Here is a 27,788-nt window from a genome sequence, read left to right as displayed (position 1 = left end):
TCTCCCAGGAATCTGCAACTTAAGCCCCCAAATCAAGCTGCCACAGCAGCAGCAATGGCAATAGCCAATGTCTTTCCTGCACAGGTTATGTGCCAAGCACAGCACTGAGTGTTTTACATATAGCATAAATATCCCATCTTCACAACCACTTCACCAGGCAGATGTTATTATTCTGCTGTTGTTTAGATGAGGAGCTGTGGCTCAGATGTTAAGTAACTCTCGCAGAGGTTTAAGGGTGCAGGGACAGCACCAGGAGAGCCGAGCGACTGGCCAAACCCAAGCCATGTGGTGCATAACGTCATTAACGTCATTCACATATTTTTTTATGTGAATATGTTTTTAGTTTATTTAAATGGATTTATTTATTTTTGTACGTTAAGTATGATCTTATTTATAAAAAGAGTGTGTATACAAACATGTAAGTACAAATACATAAAGTACTGGAAGGTTTTGGATCCAAGTGTCTGCTGCTGTTTCATGTGATTGGTGGAAACAGGGGCAGGACAGGAATAAAGACGCAGACGTAGAGAACGGACTTGAGGACGGGGGTGGGGAGGGTAAGCTGGGACGAAGTGAGAGAGTGGCATGGACATATATACACTCCCAAGTGTAAAACAGACAGCTAGTGGGAAGCAGCCGCATAGCACAGGGAGATCAGCTCGGTGCTTTGTGACCACCTAGAGGGGTGGGATAGGGAGGGTGGGAGGGAGGCTCAAGAGGGAGAGGATATGAGGATATATGTATGCATGTGGCTGATTCACTTTGTTATACAGCAGAAACTAACACACCATTGTAAAGCAATTACACTCCAATAAAGATGCTAAAAAAAAAATTCTCATCAAGTTCTGCTGCCAGGGCCCCGGGCTTCCGGGCTTCATTGTGATTGGACGCCATGGGGAGCAGGAGGCCCAGATCTGTTAGGCGGCTGCAGGGAGGGAGGGAGGCCTTGGGGCAGAATGAAGGGCAGGAGCTGTGGGAGACGGGAGCCCAGAGAACCTCCACTCCCCAAGCGAGCATAGGGCACTGGCCAAGAGCAGCCCACTCCGCTCACCACACTTCAGTACAGGCCAGAGAGCCGGCCGTGAGGACTGACCCCTCCTTTCCTCCAGTGAGCTAGCAGCCAGTGCAGACTTCTCCACCGCCCCTGCCCTATGTCTCCAAAATAAAGTGGGTGATTTATTTTGGAGACATAGGGCAGGGGCGGTGGAGAAGTCTGCATCCTGCTCTGTACCTGGTTCCCAGAGGAACGGACACCTAAGAGGCCGAGAGGGTGGAGGCAGCCGGGATGTGCTGGGACGGCCAAGGCCAGAGAACCAGTCCATACTGGAGAAGGGAGCTGGGGCCCTCCCTGGCTGGAGGCCCTGGCTGGTTCCTGACTCTGGCTCTGAGTGGAATCTGCCATTCCGGGTGGCAGGGGGATGGCCTGGGGCACTTAGGCCTCTGACCACCTAAGAGGAAAAAACTAATCGTCAGCAGCAGGTTTCTATCAGAATCCAAGCCTCAGCAGGTGCAGGGCTGTTTGGCTTTATTTTAAAAACAAAACAACATCTTTCATTAGCATTAACCCAGCGGTGGCCCCCTGCTGTCACCTGACAATCAGACTCCCACAGGTCACACCCTCAGCAGGCTCACAGTACAGGGTTACACCCTGGGCACCACCCTTGCCCAGGGTGGCCACACAGAAATACACTTCTCACTGCACAGATCTCGCTTAAAAAAAAAAAAAAAATCAACAATCATCAGGTCAGAGAAGAATCACTTGCTCCCCCAGTGAAGAGGGTATACACTGGGTAGCCGAAGCCGGCTCCTCCTGGCTTCTCACAGTGGGGTGGGGGCCAGGACTCCTCAGGACCGGGTGACCATGGCGGGGACACTGCCGGCGGCCTCGCTCCCTGCTGAGGGCGGAAAGGATCCATCCCAGCGCCCACGGGTGGCCGCGAAGTGCTGGGAGCCCAGCCTGTCATCAGCATCCCCAGAGCCCCCGCAGACTGAGATGCAAATAGCTCCAGGCCCACGCGGCTCCCGTCTGCTGACGAGGGTGGCCCGCTCCTGTTTCTTCTCTTGCTTCTTACTTTTTTCAGGGAGCAGAGTTCAGAGTAAGAGCTGGCAGTTCTGGAAACTTCTTCTTGCTCCTCAGACAACCGTGGCGATCATGGAGACCCGCTCCAGACGCTTTCCACTGACTCGAAGGGGATGGGAAGGAGGGACCCTTCCTTTGGAGTGAGTGGCCCTCGGGCCCAGTCAGTGCATGGCTGGGTGAGGACACCCCGGGCTCATAGCTGAGGAGATGGAGCTCCTCTCAGCACTTCACCTGGCCTGTAGCTCCTCTGACAAAGAGAATGGCATCTTCCCATTCCCAGCCCTTCAGAGGGCTTCGTGCTGCCTTAGCGACCTGGGCCACCTGCTGCTCCAGGGCCTGGAGATTACTGGGCTGCCCTAGAGGCTGAACCCTTCAGTCGGGAGGAAACTACCGCTGCTAGAGATACTGGAGTAGCTCCAGAGCAGTGGACGTCACGCTGGGGTAGGAGGGGATAATCTGAGATGCCGCCTCAGAGGAGCAAACACAGGAGGGGGGATTCCTGCTGATGGGGCTTAGCCCCAGGACAGAGCCGGGTGCAGCTGAATCACCAAAGGGCAGGGCACACAGAACATGTCCGGTTCTGAGGCCTGCTGTCCTTACCACAGACAGGTATTTAGGCAAGATTTTAGACCCCCAACCCTGTGTCAAGCCCCCACCTAGTAAAAGTTCTTAGAAGCACTTCCTTTGTCCTAGGACCCCTTGAGGGTTTCACCTCTAGGGCCCAGCCCTGGCCTCCCTGCCCTCCCCAGCCCACAGTCAGGGGTCCGGTGGTCTGGGCCACATGGAGCTGTAGAAGACAAGGACAAAGGGCTGCGTGTGCCCAGCAGCTCCACCTCCTTGGGGGGTCTGGCTCCAGCCTCATCTGGTGATGCCTTGGTGAACAGACACAGCATCCTCGGGCGGGAGGCTGGCATGGGGAGTCCAGAGGACAGACGGAGCGGGGGCTGATGGGAGGTGCTGGCTGTGGTGTCCCTTCTTCAGAGGCGGAGGTGGGAACTGTCAGGGAGGGGCCGGCAGGCCTGTCATCTCAGCAGGCCCCCTGGGCGGCTCAGCAGGGCAAGCTCCAGCAGAGAGGGCCGTGTGGGAAGCTCGGGTTCAGCCTGTTTCCCTGGCAACCGGTCTCTTCCAAAGCCAAGGCTTTGGAAGGCTCCCACCACACGAGGATCCGTGTGGTGGGAGCCTGCAGATCTGCAGGGCAGCGGCTGTACCAGCCTGTGGGTGGGACGTGACTGGGAGGAGGGCCAGCGCACCACCTCAGGTAGCGGAGGGACAGGCGGCGCCGGGGAGGCAGCGGCTCGGTTCCAGCAGGAGGGAGAGACCTGCTCAGTCCAGCTGGGGGGACTTTGCTGTAACATCCCTCTTTATCCTGCTCTGGAGCCATCACAGAAGCTTCAGTGTTGGAATTGCAGCCCTGGGGAGCTCTGTGGTTTCTCACGCTTCCTCTCCCAGCACACGTTTCCCCCTGAGCAGTGTTAACTGGATTTACTGAGGAGAACAGCCTTATTTAGGGAGATTTCTGAATAGGTTTCCATTCCAAGGGAGGGCGAGGCTTGCCCAGAACGGCTTCAGAGACAGGGCTGGAGGAGGCTGGCCGTGAGGGCCAGTGGGGGCAGCAGCAGGAGTACGGAGGCCCTGGAGGCAACGATCGCTGAGGGATTAAACACAGGCGGCGGTTAAGGCCTCTGAGTGCCGAGAGTCGTGTTTGTGGCCTGCTGGCACTCATGTACAGGACTAGATGGGGTGTATTTTTGGGCACTAAACTCACCTAAGGCTCCCTCTGGTTACCCTATTACAATTTTTCTTTCCTCTGGTTTCTTTCTTTCTTTTTTTTTTCTTTTCTTTTTTTTTTCTTTTGCGGTATGCGCGGGCCTCTCACTGCTGTGGCCTCTCCCGTTGCGGAGCACAGGCTCCGGACGCGCAGGCCCAGCGGCCACGGCTCACGGGCCCAGCCGCTCCGCGGCATGTGGGATCTTCCCGGACCGGGGCACGAACCCGCGTCCCCTGCATCGGCAGGCGGACTCCCAACCACTGCGCCACCAGGGAAGCCCTCCCCTGGTTTCTTTACATATTCATTTCTTTCATAATTATACTACATGTATATTTAGGCAGTTGCCTGAATCCTCTTTGGGTGACTATTTTTAGCATTTATAATCATTATCCAGGTCTGTCTGGGTTCCACAGCCAGTGTTTCAGAGCCTCCCAGGACACTTCGTCTGCAAAGACCCAGAGTGCCCTTCAGTTCACTCAAGGTTTTGGGCGAAAGGCTTAGGAAGACGCCCGGGGAGTATGCCCACTCTTCCTCTGTGGGGTGTGAACCCGCCTGTCCCGCCTTACCTGTGTCTGAGCACTGCTGAGACAGCATCCCTTCCAGAGCTGCCATGTAGTCGGGGCCTAGCCAGTCACGGTAAGTAGTTTTCTCTCCCACAGGTACTGCCCGGAGGGTGGCATCCTTGAAAAGCAGGTCTTGGCCATGATAGTTGGAGGAGTCGAACATTGTGAACCCATTCTTATTGTGGTCATCTCCAAACAGGTCCTGGAAGCACACAGCAGGCCTGCTTTGCATCTGGGCTCACAAATGGTCACCCGGGTATCACTTGCCACTAACTGCTTTATACACCAAGGAGCAAGGAAAGTCAGGTGCCAAGACTCTGCTTTGAAATCATAAGCTTGACAACTCATTGACCTCTGTTACCAAAGCAGATTTGGAGGAGGAGATGACCATAGCCACCACAGTAAGACAGCCATTCAGAAACATCACACCGAACCAGCTCTTGGATACAGAACTGAAGCCTGACCCTTACAGGCAGAAGGACCCAGAAATGAGAGATGATGTAGTTGAGATTACCGAGGGGTTTGCTACACCTGCTCAGTACTCCTCAACCTCTTCTACCAGGCTTCCTCACTCTCTTATGGGTGTCCTCTTCCCCAAACCCAAATGATTTCATAAGAGAGCCTTTTGTTCTGTCACTAGTACTAAGAAGGTACTAGGTGAGTTGAATATCCTTTACTAACCCACCCTCCTAGCACCCAAGAGATTCTTGCAGCAGCTGTTGTCTTCCCTTGCTGAGGGTCCTCGGGGTGACTGTGCTATGGCTCCCGCCCTGAGAGAGTCACTAAAGAGGCCAGAAGGGATGTGAGAAATTATGAATACATACAGGACATCAGGAGAACATGGATGAATGCTTATGTCAGCTTTTAAATACCAATCAAGGGGGAAAGAAAGAGTAAGGTGGTTATTGATCTTTCTGGGGGGACTCAAGGATCCTCTTGAGCATCTGATGAAAGCTCTCAGCCTTCTCCCCAGAAAAGGGCACATCTACACAGGGCTCTTCCCCCATATCACTTCAGAGGGTTTGGGGACCCATGGGGAAGCCCAGGGACCCAGAGTCAAGAACTCCTGGGACAGGGGGACTCTTTGGGGAAGATGAGAGCAAACATCATTTCAAAGGTTACGAACTGGCCTGGAGAGCCAGCTGGCTCTGCAAGTCTGTGGCGCTTATGGGTGGAGGGAAAGGAGGTCAGTTTCAGCCTATGTCAGGTCGGGGGTGCATACAGGGGGAGGTTGGGAACCAGGGGCCCTGCTTTCAGACAGCCTGGGTTCAAATTTTAGGTGTGTTTTAGGTATTTGTTTTTAGGCCAATAGGATTTGCTGATGCACTGAAAGTAGAGTGTGAGAGGAAGACAGGAGTCTGAGCTGACCCCTGAGGAAATGGAAAGGCTGAAGCCGCTATTCACTGAAGTGGGGAAGATGGAGGGGAAAAGGGGAGTCCAACTTTGATTTGTTCAGCTCAAGATGCCTGTTAGAAATTGAAATGTCAAGTAGGTAGTTGTTAAAGGTGCAAGTTTGAGATTAAAGGGTGGGACTGAAGCAGGCCTGAGGATGTACACTTAGGAGTCATCAGTATATAGACTGTAGTTAATGACCTGTGGCTGGACGAGATCGATATGGGTGTAGGTGCCGACAGAGAAGAGGGCTTAGGATTGAACCCTGGGGCACTCCGGTGGTTACCAGCCAGGGAAACGAGGAAGAACCAGCAAAGGAGACTGGGAGGAGAGGCCAGAGAGGTAGGAGGAGAGCCAGGCAAGCGTGGGGCCCTGAGAACCCAGGGGGGGCACTGCGTCCAGGAAGGAGGTGAACTTCAGGAAGAGGGAGAGCTGTAGCCAATGCTGCTGAGAGGCCAGGGAGAGGCAGACTGAGAAACAGCTCTATTCAGCAACATGGGTCACTGCAACCTAGGCCAAGGCGGTTTCAGGGCCCTGGTCTCCATCCTTAAGAGAGACCAGGAGAGGAGGAATTGATGACTTCAGAGTAAAGATGGCTCTTTGAAGGAGTTTTGCTGTAAAAGGGAGTGGGATTACGGCTACAAGGGGATGTGAGGCCAAAAGAGGGTTCATTTGTTTTTACGAGATGGTAGAAATAACAGCAGGTCTGTATGTTGGTGAGAATGGTCCGGCTGAGAAGGGAAAATTAATGATGTAGGTGACAGAGGGCACAGTGGTTGGAGGTATGGCTTCGGCTAAGTGAAAATCACAGAATTCCCCTCAGGCTTCCTCAGTTTCTCCTGAAGTCTGCTCCAGGTAGACTGAGGCGACCCGGGGGCTTGGCTCCCCTCTGTCACCCTCCTCCCAGTGAGGCAGCCCCTGCTCTGGCTCACCTGGGCCTTGTCCAGCAGTCCGTACACAGTGAAGATGTTGGTGTCCGGCCGGACCATGACAGCATGGGACGGTATCTGTGCCAGGTTGCAGGCTGCGAACTGGGTCACCTCGGCCCGGGCCCCATTGGGACACAGCAGCTCGTAGTCCTCTGACATGAGCTCAGCAGCCCAGGGCTCAGAATTGTGGCCTGAGGGGATGGAGCAGAGGCAGGGAGAGGAATAGAGAGAGGCTGCTCTCTCGGGGATCCCCAAATCCTTGGCTGGGGAGGGGCGGTGATATCTGGCCAGCTCCCCAGCCTTCTCCATTCTTCAGTTGCTCTGATCTATTACCAGGGTGAGAGAACCCACCTGGACTCATAAGGTTATTCGTAGGGAATAGGAAGTATGCACTATGTAACTCTGCACTGTATGATCACTCCCATTTTACAGGTGGAGAAACTGAGGCTCTTAATCACTCCCCAGCAAAGAACTCCATCTGTGTGTTACAGGTCTCAGGGTGGGATGGGCTCCTCCCCTAAGAGCTGAAGTTCTCAAGCCAGAGGAGGTATAACATCAAGTATGGATCTGTAAGATGCAGTTTCAAAGGCCCCTCCTTGCAAAGAATCTCATCAGGTAGGTCTAGCATGGGGCCCAGGAATCTGCATTTTAAACTAGCAACCCAGTAATTCTGATGCAGGTGGTTGGTCCGAAGGCTTCCTGACAAACACTACTCTTAGGAATCACATTATTTTTATGTCTTCCTGTATTTCCAGGAGGAACTCCAGGTGGGCTCATGAGCAGAGATAAAAGAACTTGAGTGGCCCTGGGAGGCGGTCGCCTCACTGCAGGTGAACCTCGCAAGGGCCCCGCCTCCTCCCCGGCCCTCAGCCCAGGACCACAGAGGGCACAGGCTGGGACCAGGCAGGGCTCTCAGCTCCTGCAGGTGCACGCGGTTCCCTCCTTCTCGGGGATGGTCCCCAGTTTTCTTGGTGGGAGGTTGGCAGGGGAGGGTGGGGTATGGCAACAGGGCCTGGAACCCTTCCAGCTCTGTTGGGGCAACTGGTCTACAGCTTAGTGACTTTCATAGGCAGGGTGGGATCTGAGTTTTGAAATACCGACTGACGTTTTTTCCCTGCGTGTCTGGCTTTCCCTTCACCAATGTCCTCCTCCCCTTCGGGCCTTCTGCCTTTCTGCCCTGAGTTCCTGGGAAGAGATGTGTTAGGACAGAGTGGAGAAGACTTAACCTCCAGTGTTTGGGGTTTCAAAGCCTGGGGTGTAGGCAGGGTACATAGAAAATGCAAACAATAAAGTGTTTAAGGGAAACAGCTTTCAGTCTTCAAAATGGATAGATTCCCTGAGGAGGGAGAAGAGGACGGGGCAGGGGCGTGGTGCACGGTCAAGGGCCTGCACCCTGATAGGACCTCAGGTGGGGGCTTAGGGGTCCTGGAGGAGTTCCTGGGCTCTTCTTCCCGGGTAGAGCCCAGGAAGGTGACTGCAGAGAAAAAAACCACCTGTATGATGTGAATGGGGGTGTGCCCTGCCTCACACAGCTTGGGGGCTGCAGAGTGATTTCCCTGCACGTGGCATTGACCTGCTCAGGACCAAACACCAGATGCTGATGTGAACTGATAACCCTGAGGAGAGAGCCCCTGCCACCTCTACCCACACACCTGGGTGCCACATAAACACCCCAGAAGGGGTTGTCTCCAAATTGATTGAGTTTCTACCATTTCAGTGGAATGGGGATTTGGATTCCAGACAAATAAAGACTATCATGTGACCTGTGCATTTGGATATGTGGCCTGAGGTCTGTTCTTACCACTCGGCCTTTGGGGCTCCTGGGATCCCCAACGGGCAGAGCCTTCTAGACTCAGTCTTTCCCAGATGCCACTTGGCCCACAGTCCCAGCACCATCTAGCGCCTGGATTCTGCTGGAGATGGGGAACAGCCCTGCCAGAATCTGGCCCTGCCGTGTCCCAGCACCATCACATACCATTCGTGTTGTCGAAGACAGTCGTGTGCTTAACGAAGGCAACGTCCCCTGCATTCTCAACCAGGCACCTGCCACACAAGAAGCCAAGACAGGTGTTGGCAGAAGGTCCCACCCCTGTGCCTGGCCCCAGGACCACCTCCCCACACCCCTCCCGGCCCGCCAGGTACCTGAAGGCGCCACTGTAGCCGTAGTACCTCTCCTGGCTGTTTCCCACACACTTGTTGTGGCCTTGCTCATCTCCCACGCAGAGTGCGCACAGCGAGGACGGGTAGTGCTTGGGGTTGTTCACGGGCACACAGCTGGCGCTGAAGAACTCACTCACCGCTGGGGCAGAGGGGAAGGGCTGTGCTGAGGGGCCGGCAGCAGAAAGGGTGGCCAGCGGGGAGATGGGTGGGCTGCTCCCCGCACAGATCTGCCCACTGGCCCGCCCCATGGCTCAAGGCCACCCGTCCGCTCCAGTGCCCACCCAGCTCAGAGTGGCGTGTCTCCTCCTGTGAGGATCACAGGGACGGGGGCATTGCAGATGTTGTCTAGATACAGGAACCCCCACTGACAACCCCTGGTAAGTGGCCGCCCAGCCTTCCCTTGAACTCCCTCAGGGATGGGGAACTCACTACCTCATAAACTCTTCTGTTCCAGTCAGAGCAACCGCCCAGCTGTCTAGGAGTGGGAGCAGCCAGTTCTAACACCTTACATGTGCTTGTGTGGGTGGTTAGAAAAAAAAGTGTTTTTTCCCCTGAGGTGCCAGCCAGGACAGAGGTGTGTGTGCAGCCAGCTTCCTCCTGCCTTCCCTTTACCAGGAATGTGCATGATTTAACACCCAGGGAGGGCCCTGCGTATGGCATATGGTGGGCGCCTGGTAAGCATGTCTTCTTCAGCTCTTATACAGATGGCTGGCCACTTTCCAACAAGGTCCCCCAGATGCCCAGGGGGACAGCCCATGACTGGATGGCGTACAGCCAGGCCCAGGGCCAGTGCAATCGCCCTGCTCCCCATATGCCCATTGGAACTATTCCACTCTGAGTGAGTAAGTGGGTAGGGGCACTGGTACCTTCAACAGAACCAGACACCACTGACGGTCTCAAGTGTAGCCAAGAATACTCCCCAACCTTCCCAAGAGCAAGGGGCATGTCAAGGAGGAAGAGGAAATCTCTCTGGGGCTGCCTTCTGTGGGGTCCTGCTGGGAGAGGACTCCCGCCCTCAGAGCTGGCCCTGATGCCAGCCAACCCCAAAGAAGAGCTTGCACATCTGTGTGTCTATAGAGGATGGTACCTGTGAGGACGTCGCAGTCCCTGGGCCGGATGAAGCCCCTCTGCACAAGGGCGCCCACGGGGATGTCCCAGCCTGCAGGGCTGCCGAAGCCTGGGTGGCAGGAGCGCTTGCCCCGCAGCTCGTCCAGGGTGAAGGCGTAGGAGCTGTTCCGCTTCACCACGGCCACCACGAAGTACGAGTTGCTCCTGTCCTCCGCTGGGGGAGGGGACACCAGTGAGCCCCCTCATCTAATGCTTAGTGGCCTCGGCTGAGCAAGAGTCAGGGCTGGATCCTGACGGGGCACTTCTTCCCTCAAACCCGTTCCCTCTTGCTGCTCTTGACCTCAGAGCAGTGGTCCTGGTCCCATACGCCCCTACCTCTGGGCGCTCAGGAGCGCCCAGGCCAAGGGCTGGATGGGTGTTCAGGGAGCACATCCAGCAGCGGGACCCCGGCGTGTACCCTCATTGCTGAGAAGCAGCCCGTGGGGCTCCACTTTTCAGCATTCTGTGCACCCTCCATCAGTCCTCACCCTGAAGAATTTGTCTCTTTCCTTACACTCAGGTGGTATTATTCTCACCTCCTGGGAGAAAGGTGGAGGCATAGCTGAGGCTGCAGAAGCGCCTTCCCTAAGATGAGAGAGTTTTCACGTCCACGTGGAGGAGACCTGAGGTCACTAGACCTCAGCACAGAGCACCTGGGCCCCTGGCCCAGGCCGCTGAGAAGGTGTTCATGAGCCGCCAGGAAGGAGGGTCCCAGGGCCACCTTCCATGAACCACACGGTCTGGAAGGAAGAGGCCAAGGAGGCTTTCTAGTTCAGGGCTTGGCAAATTACTCAGCCTGTTTTTGTACAGCCTGAGTTGCAAGTTAAAAATAATTTTTACATTTTTAAAGGGTTGTTAAAAAGAAAAAAGAGGAAGAAGAAGAGGAACATGCAGCAGAGTCTGTATGTGGTCTGCAGAGCCTGAAGTGTTTACTCTCTGACCCTTTACAGAAAGTTCTCCAAAGCCTGCCAGACTTCCGGTGACTGGCTGGGCACACTGTGCCTGGGGCCAGAGTGGCTTGCCTGTGATAGACAGCAACTGGCCCGGGGAGAAAGGCTCTGATGAGTCGTTTTTATAAATATAGAAATATCAACCACCTCCCAGCCGAGGCCAGGTGGCCGGCACCTGCACTCACGGGCATAGTGCTCCCCGGCTGCTGGAACCAGGCCGTATATCTTCCCCGCTGTGTAAATGTCCTGGCCCTTCAGGGTCACAGCGTCGATCTGCCCAGCCTGCAGGGGGACAGAAAGAGTGGCCAGGCTAGAGTGGGCCCCAGGTCAGCTCTGGGTGTCGGGATCTGACAGAGGTGCCAAGGCTAGGTCTCCTGGGGACTTTGGCCTCAGGCTCCCTTCCTCTGGGAACCCCATCTTGCCCTATCTGCCCCTTCCTCTCCTTGTGAAGATGGGCAGGCAAGAGAGGTGCTTGGAGGACCAGAGGCCTGAAACAAACCACCACCAGCATTCCCATTCATGGGTGTCTTTCAATCTCTCAGCAAGTGTTTTCTGAGGGTCTCCTGTTGCCAGGCCCTGTTCTGAGCAGAACCTAGCACAATGCCTGCTCTCATGCTCGGTGTGGGTCTCCCCACGGCTTGCCAGCCTCAGAGACCTGGGGCACTGTACTGCATTCCCAGCATCTGGCCAAGGGCTGGCACACAGCACGAATGCAATACAGATTTCTCAAATGCGTATGTGAATGGATGACTGAGCCAGGTCTGAAAAGACGGCAGTCTCAGGGTCTGTGGGAGGAGGCTCCAGGGTTGAGGGATAGAGCCGTGCCTCAGAAGCCAGCAGGAGGGGCCCAGGACCTCCTCCCTCGGAAACCTCTAGAGCCCGCCAGGTCACCTAAACTCCACCCCGCTTGTCCATTCTGAAGTCTCCGGACAGGTGGCTCCTCAGACCCTGCCAAGAGGTTAACTGATAACCAAGCCATATCCCAAGGGAAGAAGCTGGGACCCGGGGACAGAGGGCACACCTGCACCCCAGGAAGGTGCCTGATGCTGTTCCGGGCCAGAGGCGTGAGGTTATGACGATGGAATAACGGGCAGTGGCATTGACGTTTTGAGCCTGGAGGGTGCCTCTCTGGGGGACCCCATTTGCTCCCACCCAGACCTTCTCCACAGTGGTGTGGTGCTGGGGAGGAATCCAGACCCGAACCCACAGCCCAGGGGTTGGGCCAGCTGACGCTTCCTTGCCTGCATCACTGTGGTCAGGCAGGAAACGGGTGTTAGAGCTACACTGGACATCACCTCTGAGAACCTTAGAAGTTAGAACTGAGGATCTCTGAGCCTTTGGCTGGGGTTCTCAGGGACCCCCCCCAAAGCTACTCCTCTCCCCACAGGCCCCTGCGCAGCCCCTTGGCCCTCTGTGAGCTCAGGTGGAGAGAAGGATTGTGCCTGGAGACAGCTGCATCTCCCTGCATCTCTCTCTTCTCTGGTGCCCCTGGAACAGCCGCTCCTCCACAGGACAGCCTGCCCAGGATTAGGAAAAGAGTCCCCACCGCTAAGTCCCCCTTCCTCGATTCCCTCTGGGCTCCCCTCCCTCGGTGCCACATCCGGCTCTCATAAACCTCTGGGGATAGGGGCTCCCCCGCCCTTCAGCTGGGTGACCTGGGGCAAGTTACTTCCTCAGCTTCTCCCAGCCCCAGTCTCCACGTACGATAGTAATTATACCCACCCCACCGTGTCGTTGTGAGGATTAATTGAGGAAACCCACATGAAGGCTTAGCACAGTGCGAGGTACATAGGAAGTGCGTGCTCATGAGACCGTTAGTGTCACGATCCCGAGCCCCTGTCCTTCCTGCCCACTCGCCCCTTCTCAAGCCATGTGCTGCCTGGCTGGGGCACGGTGGACGCACCTGAGGGGCTGTGACTTGGCCTGCACTCGGGGACCACCTTGAAAAGGGCTCCTCACCATCAGGCCCCACCTAGTAGCTCTTGAAAAGCAGGAGGAAATGAGTCCAGGAACCCAGGGGTGGAGGAGAACCCTGTAGGACTCATCCCTGACTGCAGGGCCTCGGGTGCATCTCCCACTCCTGGACTCAGTCTCCAGTCAGAGAAGCGAAGCAGGACAGAGCTGAATGGGCTTTCAGAGACACGGCCTGCGCTTTTAACTACAGGCGGCAGGCATATTAATGAAGGCTTAGTCAATTTAATGGGCCATGACAAGCTTACAGCCTCTTCAATAAGTGGTGCTGGGAAAACTGGACAGGTACATGTAAAAGTATGAAATTAGAACACTCCCTAACACCGTACACAAAAATAAACTCAAAATGGGTTAAAGACCTAAATGTATGGCCAGACACTATCAAACTCTTAGAGGAAAACATAGGCAGAACACTCTATGACATAAATCACAGCAACATCCTTTTTGACCCAACTCCTAGAGAAATGGAAATAAAACCAAAAATAAACAAATGGGACCTCATGAAACTTAAAAGCTTTTGCACAGCAAAGGATACCATAAACAAGACCAAAAGACAACCCTCAGAATGGGAGAAAATAGTTGCAAATGAAGCAACTGACAAAGGATTAATCTCCAAAATTTATAAGCAACTCATGCAGCTCAATAACAAAAAAACAAACAACCCAATCCAAAAATGGGCAGAAGACCTAAATAGACATTTCTCCAAAGAAGATATACAGATTGCCAACAAACACATGAAAGAATGCTCAACGTCATTAATCACTAGAGAAATGCAAATCAAAACTACAATGAGCTATCATCTCACACCGGTCAGAATGGCCATCATCAAAAAATCTAGAAACAATAAATGCTGGAGAGGGTGTGGAGAAAAGGGAACCCTCTTGCACTGCTGGTGGGAATGTAAATTGATACAGCCACTATGGAGAACAGTATGGAGGTTCCTTAAAAAACTACAAATAGAACTACCATACAACCCCACAATCCCCCTGAGAAAACCATAATACAAAAAGAGTCATGTACCAAAATGTTCATTGCAGCTCTATTTATAATAGCCAGGACATGGAAGCCACCTAAGTGTCCATCAACAGATGAATGGATAAAGAAGATGTGGCACATATATACAATGGAATATTACTCAGCCATAAAAAGAAATGAAACTGAGTTATTTGTAATGAGGTGGATAGACCTGGAGTCTGTCATACAGAGTGAAGTAAGTCAGAAGGAGAAAAACAAATACCGTATGCTAACACATATATATGGAATCTAAGGAAAAACAATGTCATGAAGAGACTAGGGGTAGGATGGGAATAAAACATAGACCTACTAGAGCATGGAATTGAGGATATAGGGAGGGGGAAGGGTAAGCTGTGACGCAGTGAGAGAGTGGCAGGGACATATATACACTGCCAAACGTAGGGTGGATAGCTAGTGGGAAGCAGCCACATAGCACAGGGAGATCAGCTCGGTGCTTTGTGACCACCTAGAGGGGTGGGGTAGGGAGGGTGGGAAGGAGGGTGACGTGAGAGGGAAGAGATATGGGAACATATGTATATGTATAACTGATTCACTTTGTTGTAAAGCAGAAACTAACACACCATTGTAAAACAGTTATACTCCAATAAAGATGTTAAAAATAATTAAATAAAATTAAAAAAAGAAAAAAAGACTAGGATAGACTACCCCAGAGACTATCAGCACACATTGTACTTAGTAAAGGTAAGTACTGTTTGGCTTCATATCTCTCTATAGGGGATACTTTTTTTTTTTTTGCGGTACGCGGGCCTCTCACTGCTGTGGCCTCTCCCACTGCAGAGCACAGGCTCCGGACGCGCAGGCCCAGTGGCCATGGCTCACGGGCCCAGCCGCTCCGCGGCACGTGGGACCTTCCCAGACCGGGGCACGAACCCGCGTCCCCTGCATCGGCAGGCGGAGTCTCAACTACTGTGCCACCAGGGAAGCCCGGGGATACATATTTTTACATGTTTACATCTGAAAGAACACTTTTTGTGTACTAGACTGTGATTGATGGAAAATGTATTTCTGACCGGGTTGCAGTTTAATAAACGATGAGCCAAGGCCACCCCGTATTGTGCACAAGGGGAAACTGAGGCTCAGAAAGGGGAAGGGGCTTGCCCGAGGCCACAGGGTCATTAGTGCCAAGCTGAGCCAGTCTCACGGTCCTCTGCCCCCTGCCCCCTCTCTCAGTGGGGGGGAGCCCCCTCTGCCCCGCCCCCCAGCTGGGGTGACTGTTTCCTGCGGCCACTTCCTCTTCCCCCTTCTCTGTGGCGTTGTCACAGGAGACTTTCTTCTCCTCCCCAGGCTGCCCTGTGTCCTCCAGACCAGGTGGGACAGAGGGAGGGCCGGGAAGGACCGACCATCCCAGGCATTTCACTGCCCGCCGACCTGGCCTGCTCTGCCCCTCTCGACACGGCTCCCACCTGGATCCGTTCCATGCAGTGCTGGGGGGACTCGGCGGACACACACTGGATCTCCGGCTTGAGCCTCTGCCGGCTGAAGGCCACAGCCATGTCTCCACACTTCTGGATCTCGGGCGTGGACAGCACACACCAGCGCAGGTAGTGGGGCAGCCCTGTGTGGGTGAGGGCTCGTGATCACGCTGGCCTGCCTCGGGGCTGGCGCTCAGCGGGAGGAGCCTGGAGTCAGACCCAAGGGAAATTCTGGCTCTTCCCCTGGTTAGCTACGAGGGGTAAGTTATTTCACCATCTGATCCTGTTTCCTTAGCCAGGAAGGGGACCACCAAACCTCTTTCAAGGGGCTGTGAGGACGCTTGAGGCAGATCATGGCTGTCGTGTATACAACTCAGGCCTGGCATACCATCTCCCCGGCTGTAGGTGGTGGATACGCGGGGGCGGGGGATAGATACAAAAGCCAGTTGTAGACTACTTTAAGGGTCCAGGAGAGAGACAGTGCCCGAGCCAGGGCCGGGGCCATGTGGTGAGGAGGGGTGAGGCACGGTGGAGGGAGAATGACAGGACTTGACACGTTCTGTATGGAGGGGCAAGGAGACCCTTTGGGTCTGGATCCCACCCCCTGGAGCAGGTGGGGTTCCCAGGGTATAGCAGGTCATGTGACTCCAGAGTCTTCTTCCCCCACCCCCAGAGGCAGGAAGGTGGAAGCAACAGGTTCCCGTGGAGGCCAAGAGACACACACACACCTTCTGGGGTGAGCGTCCACCTTTGGCCACCTCTCCAGAAGGCCTGGCCACGCCTGCGGTCAGGCGAGGGCCGGCGGGAGAAGAGACAGCTGGACTTACGGTTGGGGTCACAGAGGAGACCCTTCATGGCGTGCAGGTACTCGCGGCCCAGCCACGCCTCATAGGTCTGCGTGGCGATGGGCACCAGCTCGGAGGTGGTGTCTTTGAACAGCAGGTTCTTCTGGCCGTAGGCCTCAGAGCTGAACATCTGGAAGCTGCTGCCCTCATGGCTGAACAGGCGCTGTGTGTCAAGGGGTCGGGGTGTGGGCTGGTGAGGAGCTGCAGGGGCGAATCCTTTCCTCCCAGTTCAGCCACCACTTCCTTCTTCCTGGGCTCTCAGGCCAGGCGCCCACTCTGAGGACCAGGCGGGGCTCCACCTCCCTCCTTCCCCTGTGCTCCCCTGGTGCATTCTGCCTTCTCACACTCAGCCGGTTGAGCAGGTGGCTCGTGGCCCGGGTGTGCGATGGTCCTCAGCACAAGCAATGGCGCTGAGCATCGTCGGTATGGGTGAGCAAAACTAACTAAAGCTGGTGTGGCCCACGGGCAGAAACTTGCTGCTCTTGTAAGCAGCGGTTTCAGCAAAACATTATTCACCACATTTAACTAATGGTATACTTTGACATTTGTTGGTTTTGTCATTTTGTTTATTGGCTCATATGTTCTGATTTTGGTTTTAGGAGCCACGAGTACCAGGAGCTTTCTCTGAGGGGTGCCTGAGTCCCCTGGTCTCCCCACTCTGGCCAGGCCTCCTCGCTGCCAGCGGGCACAGTTGGTCCCTTCTTCACTCGGAGTTGGCCTGAGGTTGAACGCCCCAGAGGTCTGGCTCCCCAGCTGGGGTCTGTCCCTCCTAGTCTGGCTGGCCCAGCCCCAGGATGGCTCTGAGCTCCAACCCCGGTGAGAGACGAGAAGGTCCAGCATCACCCTGAGAAGCTGTGTGGGGTGCCCTGAACTCACCTGGCCTTCGTTGAGCAGCCGGAAGATGAGACCCCCATCTGTGTCGGCCCGGACCACCACGGCATGAGCAGGCACCCGAGCCAGGTGGCACCGCCTCCATTCAGTGACATCAGCCCGGCTGCCGTCCCGGCACAGCAGCTCGAAGTTCTGTGACAGCAGCGTCTGGCCCCAGGAGGGCAGGGTTTTCCCTGGGAAGATGGGAATCCTGTGGTGAGTCAACTCCTGTCCTGAGTGGGGCCTGGTGGGGACATCAGGGAGGACCCTTGAGAGGGAGCCCGGGGAGAACGTAGGGTTTCATGGCCACAGACCCACAGTGAAAAGAAACCCTTACGGGAGGTGAGAACCAGAACCACACTAAGAAGTGAGAACCCAGAACCACACCAGGAGGTGAGACCAGAACTCAGAATGAAGAGGAGCTTTTGTGTGGCTGCACCACACAAAACCAGGTGTCTCTGTAGACTGTGTCTATTTACTTACATTTTTTTATTTGTCACCAATTTCTAGTAATAGAATGGATTTGAGATCTCTGACAATAACACAATATATATAAACAGAACTGCTCATTAAAGGTAAAAAGAGTAAGAAAGTAAGAGAAGCTTAGGATAAGAGAGAGAAATGTGTCAGGAGTTCACCACTGCCGTCTGGCACTAAATTTAGCTGTGAGCAGAGGGGCAGGGGACGGGGGGCGGGCTATGGTGGAAACAAACCCCGACAGAATTCACCAGAACCGTGGCCCAGAGACAAGAGGGTAAATTCCTAAAGCTTCAGCCACAACTCCAGCTATTAATATTTTGGTATTTTTCCTCCATGTCCTTTTTTCTATTCTATTTTCTAACTATTTGAAATATGGTTAAGGACATACATGATAGGCAATTTTGCATCCTACTTCTTTAAAAATATTTTTCCACATTACTGGAAGCTTTCCATAAAACTCATTTATAAGAGTGAACATCAACACCAAATAGGAATATTAAGAAGACGAATTTCAAGGATTGTAACTCATGCAATAAGATATACCACAGATGGCCCTACATAACAATATTTTAATGACTTTTAAATTTTAAAATGAGTAGGATAAACCTCTGCTAGAAAATAGGAAGGAAAAAAAGATAATTTGTGGGATCATGAACACTCTATTCACTATTTAAAAATAAACCAGAAAACCAAGAGAGTAATAGTTTGGAAAAGTCCATAAAGGTCATTTTTAATGACTGCATGATAATTTATAGCACTCTCAACAATTACTCAGTGTCATTCTCTCCCCACTCCCCAACTTTCCTCTATTTATAAACTGCTGCAAAACCTTTGCAACAGAGCTCCAAGGGATCACTGGCCTTCCCTCGAGACAAACGCATCATTTAGGTATTTCGATCTGCCACTCCTGTTTTTCTTCACTAGGGACAATTAAAACCATATTACTTCACTACTTTGAACATTTATGTCAATTCCACTCTTTTGGTCTTACCGGCCTTTTTGCCTGAAGACATCTCTTTAAAAAATTACTTCCTTAGGCTTCCTTAGACTATCATCAACATTTTAAAAGAGATGGGTTTAACCCAATACACCCCTAATTCTTTCTCCATCTTCCAAATTCTCATTTGCTTGACTCATCATAGGATCGTCCTGCTCTGAAGACAATCCTATGTCTCCTTTTTCAGATCAGTTTTTCCTCAAATCTGGTTCATGTTGTTGGCCTTCATGAATGTCAGGCTACATGATGGACCTTCTGATTTAAAAGGAAAGATTAACCAAAAAAAGAGAGATAATGATTCTTTTAAAAAGACAATGATCAGACATTATGGCACAGGCAAAACTGTAGAGACAAAAGTCTGACTGGTGGGCATCAGGGAGGAGGTTGGAAGGGATTGACCAGAAAAGGGTATGAAGGAACTTTTGGGGTGAAGGGTCTGCCACAGTCGCTATCTTGGTTGTGGTGTTGGTTATACAACAGTATGTTTTTGGCAAAACTCATAGAACAGTACTTCAAAAAGGGTGCATTTTGCTGTATGTAAATTATACCTCAATTAAAAAAAAAAAACTAGAAGATTCTTAGGCAAATCCAAATTAGGGTACATTCTATAGAATAACCGGCCTGACTCTTCAAAAATGTCAATGTCACTAAAAACAAAGATTGAGAAACTGTTCGAAGTGAAAGGTTCTCTGAATTATTCTTGCAACTTTTCTAAAGCTCAATTATTTCAAAATCTAAAAATCTTAAAATGACAATGGTATAATGGATCAACACCTAACACCAACCCATCTTTAATAAGTCCTCGTCCAGGGATAAGGGATGGCTCCTTCAGGAAAAGGACCAAAGGCTGGAAGGGACAGTAGATGACAGCTAGTGCAGAGGTTTGCAAACTTTTTTTCTTCAAAAGCAAAATCTTCACATGGAAACAGAACCCAAGGCCAGAAACGTATCAGAGCGGGGCAGAGCCGCTCAGCCGGTCCCCTTGCCTGCAGAGCAGCTGAGCTCCATCGGTGAGCCCCACCTCTTTCTTTCTGTCAGGGAGGGTTACGGGCCCTGAGATCCGCTGCTGGGGGCAGCCCCTCCACTCACCGTCTGTGTTCTCCAGCACCGTGCTGTGCTTCACAAAGGCCACGTCCCCGGCCCCTTCTGCCAGGCACCTGCGCAGGTGGAACCAATGAGCTGCCATCCTCCACCTCGGGAGGTCTGGCCTGGGCATGGGGGGTGGGGTCATGGAGGGCACGGGTTTCACAGTCATGCTGTCCTGGGTTCCAGTTCCCCAGTTTGTTGGCTGTGTGGTTTGGGCAAGTTGTGGAGCCCTCCTAGCCTCTATCGCCTGTAAAGTGGGGATGGGAAAGTGGCTCCTGTAGGGAGAGATCCTTTATAATCCGTATAGATCCTGTACAGCTGAGCTTGGGGCCTGAAAGGAGCGGGTGATCATATGGCAGCTGCTTGATCAGCAGCCTTAACACTCAGGATGTGTTGAAGATGACTCCCGAGGTCATACCAAAAACCCTGAGTGGAAGCGACCGGGACTTTGTGGATCCTCTATCTGTCACTGCCCAGCGATGGAGGCAGGTCAGGGCCTACTAGGCAAAGGGGCTGCCTGGGTCCCTACAGCCAGCAAACAAGCAGGGACTGGACTGGGGGGATGACACCAGGAGAGGTGGGGTGGGCGAGAGTCTCTGGCTTGGAGGACCAAGAACTGTTTTTCTCTCTGTGCCCCAAACTGCATTTCCCTTATTACACCCTGGGGCGTGGGGCCCCAGCAGGCTCTCGGGTTCCAGGTGGAAACACTGTGGCCAGGGCCGTCAGAGGGACCTGGGAGACTCCCATGCCAAACCCCATCGAGTGTTTCCTCCTTTGTGGACAGATGAAAGTGCACCACAAGCAGCTAGAGACTCTCTTGTCTCCATGGAGGGCTGCTCTAAAGTGCCAACCTGAACAGGGGCAGAGAGAGGCCAGCCCTGACCATCAAGCCTCGGGGGTCCCCCCCATGCTCCCCCACTCCAGCATCCTCCCTCCAGGTCTCAGACACCAGAATGGGGACCTGGGAGCAGCCAAAGGCTGTTTTGGCCATTTTCTTCTCTCTGAGCCCTTACTTCTCTAAATATACCAAACATGTTGATTTTATGAGCAAATCCTGCCTGGCATATACCAGTTTGAGGTTTTTAAACTAACCAGGCACATGGACTACATAAAGGGTGCTTTGATGAGAGGCAGCTGACATCACCGCTCCCCCAGGGGCCCTCCCTGTGCCGAGGTGTCTTTCCCCCCCCGCGCTTGTGGCCCCGTCCCAGCCCCTCTCACCGGAAGGCCCCGCTGTAGTCGTAGTATCTCTCCAGGGGGCTCTTGTCACACACCCCTTCCCCAGCGGCGTTGCCCCGGCAGAGTCGACAGAGGGACTCTGAGTGACTGGTCTCTCCTGCCCCGGGGACGCAGCTGCCCCCAAAATAGTCGCTGACAGCTGTGGGAAAGAGACAGAGGGGGTCAGTCACACAGCATCAGACCCCGCCCCATCCTCCAGGGAGTGCTCAGGCCACTCGGGTTGGAGTCAGGAGGGCTGGGCTCCCCAGGCTTCAGTCTGAGCAAAACTGGAGCACTGGATCTGCTCAGTGGTTCCCAGACGGGGGCCACAAAAGTGTGGGCGTCGGAGAGTGACTGCTGTTATTTAAAAATGGCTCAGGGGGATAAAACGTTTACCCCCAAATGACCACACAGGACAACTATCAACAAGACAGTGTTCTCATTGAGGGTTTCATTTCAGAAGGAGTTATGTGTAATCAGTGAAAGTAGGGAAATAAATGATTACTTAAAGAGTATAATTAATTTTATAGACTACACTTCTCAAAACACAGGGAGGGGAGGGAAACAGCAGAGAAGGAGGCCTGGCTGGGGACGAATTCAGGATCTGCAGGATTCTGGGGCCCTTGCCAGAACCCAGGCCACGAGTCCACCCTCCTGGCAAATATCCTGCACCCAAGGACCCCCTAGTGCCATGTAGGGTGAGCCAGTTGCACTGTGCTTGGCTAAACCAAGTTCTTCCAGGGCAGGTTCCTGTCTTGGTCTTTCTGCATCCTCGCAGGGGAGTGAATATCTAATAAATGTGCCAAATGACTGGTAAACCTCCCACAGCTGGGCGCCGTCTGAGAGGACATGGCTTCAAGGCCCTTGTGCGCGGTGCTGTATGGGGGTAGAGTATCCACGTGTATGTGTGTGCAGGTGGGGGCAGCATGCATGTGTGTAGTGTGTGGGTCTGTGCCTGCATGGATGGGTGTGCCCACGTACGCGTGCGCATGTGTATGTGCGTTGTGGGTTTGTGCATGTGTGTATGTGCGTATGCATCACGTGTGTGTGCACCACAGTGTCCGGGAGGGATGGAAGCTGAGCTCATAATAACAGCAGCTCCCTGCCGTGAGCACAGCCCCTGTGCCGTGCATTCTGCAAGGATGTTGTGTAGATTATCCCAGTCCTCCCAACGCCACAGCATTGGAGTCAGTGTTAATTTCCCCATTTTACAGGTGAGGAAACTGAAGTTCAGTGTGTAGTGTAATCTTTCTGAGGGCAGGTCATGCTGAGCCAGGGTGTAAACTCACATGTACCCACAGCAAAGTCTGGGCTCTGAAAGACCAGGTGCCTGCCTATGTGTGGAACAAACCAGGAAGCAGCACACTCAGGAACAAGGGGTTTGGGGACGCCTGAAACTCTCCTCAAGGGGTGGTGTGGTCCCAACAGGGCAGTTTGAGAAGGTGATCATGTGTCAGGGGCCACTTCAGACTGACACAGCTGGGTGGCCAGCGGGTGACCGGGAAAAGAGGCCCAAAGCATGGGTCTCTGTCCAGGTCACCAGAACCAGGGCTCTGGGCTCCCAGCCAGGTCCCCTCAGCACCTCCTGCCCTCGCTCAACTTTCACGGGGCACATGCTGTTTGCAGGATGGCCCTATTCTCACCACCTGCGAATCAATGGCGAGTCTCTGATTAGCCACTTGTGAGCTTTCTGGGTGCAAGTCCACAGCTTGTTTGGGTTCTGAAAAAAATACGGCTTCTGACCCTGTAAAGCTAAGGACACATTCGTGGCAACGGCAACCATGTCTACACCAGGTGAGAGGTGCTCCTGGGCGATTCACCGCCTGCCGGGGGGTGGGCCTGCAGGGCCTGTGCTTGGCTGTGCCAGGGGCCCCGGGAGGAGTGAGTGAGGGTTGAGTGCCTGGAGGAGCCTGCCAGGCAGAAATGTAAGTGGGGGCAGCAGCAGGCCGGCCAGCGGACAGGAGGGAGTGATGCCATCGACGAGGGGTCTGGGGAGGCCCAGGGGAGGCGGCTGTGCTGCCCCTTAAAGGAGGCGCAGTGAAGGTGAGCCTGGAGGGAGGCTGCCCCGCGAGGGGAGATGCAGAGCCCCTGCGGGAGAAGCCGCTGGCGGCCAAGCCCTCACCTTTGAGCACGTCGCAGCCCATCACCGAGAGGCGGCCACTCTCCACCAGGTAGCCCACGGGCACGTTCCAGCCCACCGTCCTGTTGATGCCCGTGTGGCAGGACGTCACGCCTTTCAGGGTGTTGATGGTCACGTGGGAGCCCCTCTTCACCACAGCCACGGCATAATAGGAGGTACCGACCTCTAGGAGGAGGGGAGAGGAGAGGAGTGAGGGTGAGAAGGCTGCGGGGGTGTGCACGGATGCATGTGTGTACGCGTGCACGTATGTGGACGTGCACGTGCGTGCGTGCATGGCATTCTAGTACCAAGAGAGCAAGTGGGTGCAATCCATGTGTTGTATCACAAGACCCCGCCCCCTCCAGACTCCGCGGTAGCTATCATTTTGAGAGGTTCATTCATTCATTAATTTCCCCCTTGTCCTTCCCGAGCCAGCGGGCACTCCGCTGGGTCTACATTTGCACACATCAAGGGAGCTCTGTAGCCAGACCAAAAGCGGAAGTAGCCTGCAAGTGTTCCGTCTTCCAGAAGTCTAGCCCCTTAGGAGAACTTAGAGGATGTGCGGGATGGTATCGCGTTAAGGGAAGAGGAGTGGCTGCAAGCCACAGACGGAGCAGGGCAGGCACGTCCCTCAGATTAGGAAAAGTGATTTCCCAGTGCTGGGACAGGGGTGAGGGGTAGAGAGAGACAGACACACAGACACTCACACACACACACACACAGAGGGAGAGAAACATGAACGATTTGGTCCCAAATCACTCCAGACCCGAACTGGGTGCATGTGGGCGGGCGAGGGTCTACAGCCTTGCAAAAGATCCCCCTGGGCCAGAGGCATGTCTGGTGTGAGTGCAGGGCTGGGGCAAAGAAACGCACATTTCTGAGCACACGCCATGTGTCAGGTGCACACAGACCGTCTCATTTAATCCATGTGACAGGGCAGGGACCACTATCCTGATTTTATGGTCAAGGAAGTGGAAGTTGTTCAAGGTCACACTAGATGACAGGAAGGGGTAGAACTGGGATCCCTTCTTGGTGTGTGGGGCTCTGCAGTTCCTAGTCACCACTTCCTGTCTGGCCCCATCCCCACTCCACACTGCATCTGACAGAGAGCACTGGAGAGTGAGGGGTGCTGGGCATCACCGATGCCTTGTTCACCTGGCAATCATGCCCTGTACTACACCAGGTATGGGGTAGCCCCTCAGTAAGAGCCTTGTGGGTGACGGTTAGGGGGCTGCTGGGCTCCCCATGAGGAAGAACAAAGTCAAGTCAGCCCTTCGTGTCTCTGGCACCCCCGGCTCTGGGGACAGGACTACTGACCAGCTAGGGGGCTGCACGGTCGGGCCGGGCCCAGAAAGGACATACTGCTGAGTGACCTCCTCTCTCCTCCCAGCCCCCTCCCACTTGGCCCTCTGACCTTGATCATACACCTCGCCCACCACAGGCTTCAGGCCGTGCTCCTTCCCTGCCTCGTAAATGGCTCCTCCATCCAGAGTGATGGCGTCAGCTTCCCGGGCCTGCTGGGAACAGGTGGGTCAGTGCAGCCTGGCCCCAGGGGCACTCAGCCAGGAGCTCAAGGGCACCTGCTCAGGGGCCCTTGAAAAGCCCTGGAGGTCCATGTGGTCCTCATCATCTGGCCTGGGAGCCCTGTCTTGGCTCAGCCTCACAGGCCCCTCCCTGCCAGGGCCTAGGGGTCTCCCCTGACCAGGACCAAGGGCTCACTTTATTTTTTTTATAATTATGTTATTTAAAAAATATTAATTTTATAGGGCTACACATAGTTAAAAATCAACACAAAATGAAAAGTAGTGAAAAGTGAGTTTCCCTCACTTTCTTGTTTCTCAGCCCCCTGCCTCTGCTACTAATCTGTTTCTCGGGTTTTCTCTCTAAGATGCAGATTAAATCCTACAAATATCCTCTTCAATTGTTTCCTTTTTGTTTTAAAACACAAATGGGGTCCATGGGTAAAATGATAGTTCAACATAATTGGTTTCCACCCTCACGGTGGAGCCTGGCCCAAGCCCGTGGCCACCCTGGATCATGACTAGATTAGCTCTGGGGGTGCACCAGGGGGTAAGCTGGAATGAAAACCCGGGTCCCCTTGTGTTTGCCCCCGATGCTTCTCTCCACACCTTGTCCCGTACTGAAGTCCTGCCTCTTAATTGAGTCCGTACCAGTTAGCAGATCTCCTGCCCCTCAGAACAGCTCTCCCATCCACCATGCACACACCCAGGACTGCTGGCCCTGTTCCTCCTGCCCCAGAAAACACACAAGCCCAATTCTGGAAAACTCCAAGGAGGAGCGAGTTAACTGCCATGGGCCACGGAGGGGTCTGCTGTCTGGGCTCCCCTGGGTGGGGCGGGTCATGTCCCCCATGTAGAGGGGCTCTGTGCAGGGAAACTCTGCCTCTCAGACACCTTTCCCCACCGGCGCCCTGAGCAGGGCCCTCCCTGGGCCTCCCAGCTCCTGGCCAGGAAACAAGCTAGCCCTTGTTGCTGGGGAAACTCAGGAGATCCTATCGCCCGGACCCTGGCGGTGGGGACTCCAGAGCCTTTCCTGGTGAATGAAGCTATTGTGCGCTCCCTCCTGAGTCAGAGCCTTCTCATCTGTGCAGAGCAGAAGGGAGAGGTCTCACCGTGATGAGCTGGAGGCAGTGGTCAGCTGAGGTGCCCTGGACGCACAGGAGGGAGGGCTGGATGCTGGCTTGCTGGAAGGCCTTGCTCATGTCACTGCACTTCTGCTGCTCCGGGTCTGAGATGGTACACCATCGCACCTCCATCCCTCCGAGTGCTGGGGGTGGGGGGAAGAGTGAGGCCCTGCTCCTGCAGCCCCAGCCCCTGCGTCCCGTCAGCATGTATAGCCAGTCCTGTGCAGCAGCCCTGCCCTCTCACTGTGGGGTACTGGGGCACAAAGAGGCATCACAGGCTGGGAGGGGGCCTGGCTCACTGGCAAAGCCGTGTGTGGGCCATGCACTCCCTGCACTTGCCCAGCGCGTCTCAGAGCTGGGCCCTTTGCATAGGCCAGGGAGGGTTTCCCTAGGTAGCAGCTGGGCTTCCCCCGCCCACCCCTCCCTGGCCTGGAGCACAGCCTGGTGGGTGGAAGGAGCATTGGCTGTTTCCTGCCCCTCTTGGGTCTGTGTGTCTCCAGCAAGAGGGTGCTGGACTGGGTTCTCTCACTCAGTGGTGTCCCTGGGCCCTCCTCATGAACTGGGACATGAGACTGGGAAGTGGTTGTGGCTGCCCTTGAGGAGCCTTGCCCCCTTTGGAGCATCTGTGATTATGCCCCCTTTAGACCTACCCTCTGTGGACACAGTGCCAGGCCCCTGACAGGGGAGGGTGAGGAGTCAGCAGGTTGGGTTCAAGTTCCTGCTCCTCCAGCTGGTGACTTCAGGTAACCTATTTGACCTCTCTGAGCCAGTTTTGTCATCTGAGAAAGCAGATGAGGAAACCACCTTCTGCGTTGTAAGTAAACCTCTGTAGAGCCAGGACACAAGGTCCTCAGTGGACTGCCTCTTAGGCCCCTCCTCCTGATGGGGACCCTCTTGGGTCTCGTGATCTGGGGATCCTGGGGGCCCAGCAGACGTGGTGCCCAGCTCCCTGAGGTTGCTGCCTTTGCAGACCCGAGCTCCTCCACCACTCACCCTCCCAGCCAGCCCTGCCAGGGATGCCTGTGCTCCTGGGAAGCCTGAGGCTTTGGGTCCACTTCCACCCTCCAGGGACCCTCTAAAGGCAGCCTGTGTTTTCCATCCCCACCCCAAGGGTCAAGACTGCTGGTTCCTCCACAGCCTCCCTTTGGCCCCCTCTGCCTCCCCCGGCTCCGGGTGGCCCCCTGGAATGTGGAGGTGCCCTCTCCCTCTCCAGTGCTCCAAGGCTGCACCCTGGTAGGCCTAGCCACTGCCGGGCACGGACCGGTGTGGCAGGTCCATTTTCTGTACTGACGAGGTCAGAGCGGTGGCTTGAAGCCATCCTTTCAGCAGCCTCCGCCCGCGATCCCCGCGAGCCGCTCCCGGAGGTCCGGCCTCACGTCTCAGCGTCCGGGACCATGACTCCCTTGGGAGCGGCCCGTGCTGACGCGAGGAGTCCCGGTCTGCGCCTCCCACCCCGCATCCATGCAGGGTGCCCTGGAGCCGTCTCCCGGGCAGTATCTCTCTCCTCCCCCCCTCCAATCAATCCCTCCGAATCTTCTCCCTCCTCCCTCCCCACGGGGGCTCAGGAGAAGTAGAGCCGTTCTGGCTCCCAAACCCTCCTTGGGCTTCCTCGCCCATCAAGAGCATTCACCCTCCGGACCTCCCCCCCCACCCCCGACACTCCAGGGCTCTCCCCTCCACGCCTCTGCCCGCGCCTCTCCTTCCTCCAAGAAGCCCTCCAGACATCCTGGTCTGCCCGGGTCAGTGCTCGTTCCCTCCCCCGTCCTTCTTCGCGCCTCGCGCCTTTCTAGCCTCCCCCCTTTCCTGGGAGACAAAGGTTCAGGACACTTTCCAGCCCGCGGGACCCTCCTCTGTGTGTGTGTGTGTGTGTGTGTGTGTGTGTGTGTGTGTGTGTGTGTGTGTGTGTGTGTCTGGAGAACTCCAGGACCCCCGGCCCAGCTCCTACTCCCAGGGCCGGGCGGCGGGGTCTCACCAGTGCGCAGAGCCAGGATGAGCCACAGAGCCACGCTGGGGCCCCGCATGGCGCAGTCTAGAGCTAGCTGGGGCTGGGTTTGGCGCGGGTTTTGTCTAGGTGTGGGTCCAAGTGGGTCAACAGCAGCCGGGGCTTTCTTCCTCCTTCTTCCCTGGCACTGGCCTTCAGCTCCTTAAGTTCGGCCTGGGTG

The 27,788-nt window shown here is 54.7% G+C and overlaps 1 protein-coding gene across 1 annotated transcript; it reads right to left on the bottom strand.

The window, feature by feature from the left end:
- Positions 1–325: 325 nt before the first annotated feature.
- Positions 326–27,788, bottom strand: MELTF (melanotransferrin). Its single transcript, XM_059064894.2, has 16 exons — positions 27,599–27,788; positions 25,615–25,769; positions 24,397–24,496; positions 22,986–23,168; positions 20,867–21,023; positions 19,649–19,716; positions 17,089–17,276; positions 16,195–16,375; positions 15,359–15,510; positions 11,135–11,231; positions 9,980–10,174; positions 8,875–9,031; positions 8,708–8,775; positions 6,736–6,923; positions 4,415–4,613; positions 326–3,728 (listed from the first exon to the last, which is right to left on the bottom strand). Exons 1-16 carry the CDS (start codon positions 27,645–27,647, stop codon positions 3,646–3,648), a joined length of 2,220 nt encoding a protein of 739 aa, XP_058920877.1. The 5' UTR covers positions 27,648–27,788; the 3' UTR covers positions 326–3,645.

Source organism: Kogia breviceps, chromosome 5, assembly GCF_026419965.1.
Source record: "Kogia breviceps isolate mKogBre1 chromosome 5, mKogBre1 haplotype 1, whole genome shotgun sequence".
In the NCBI taxonomy this organism is placed as follows: Eukaryota; Metazoa; Chordata; class Mammalia; order Artiodactyla; family Physeteridae; genus Kogia; species Kogia breviceps.
This window is presented reverse-complemented; position numbering and strand designations above follow the sequence as displayed.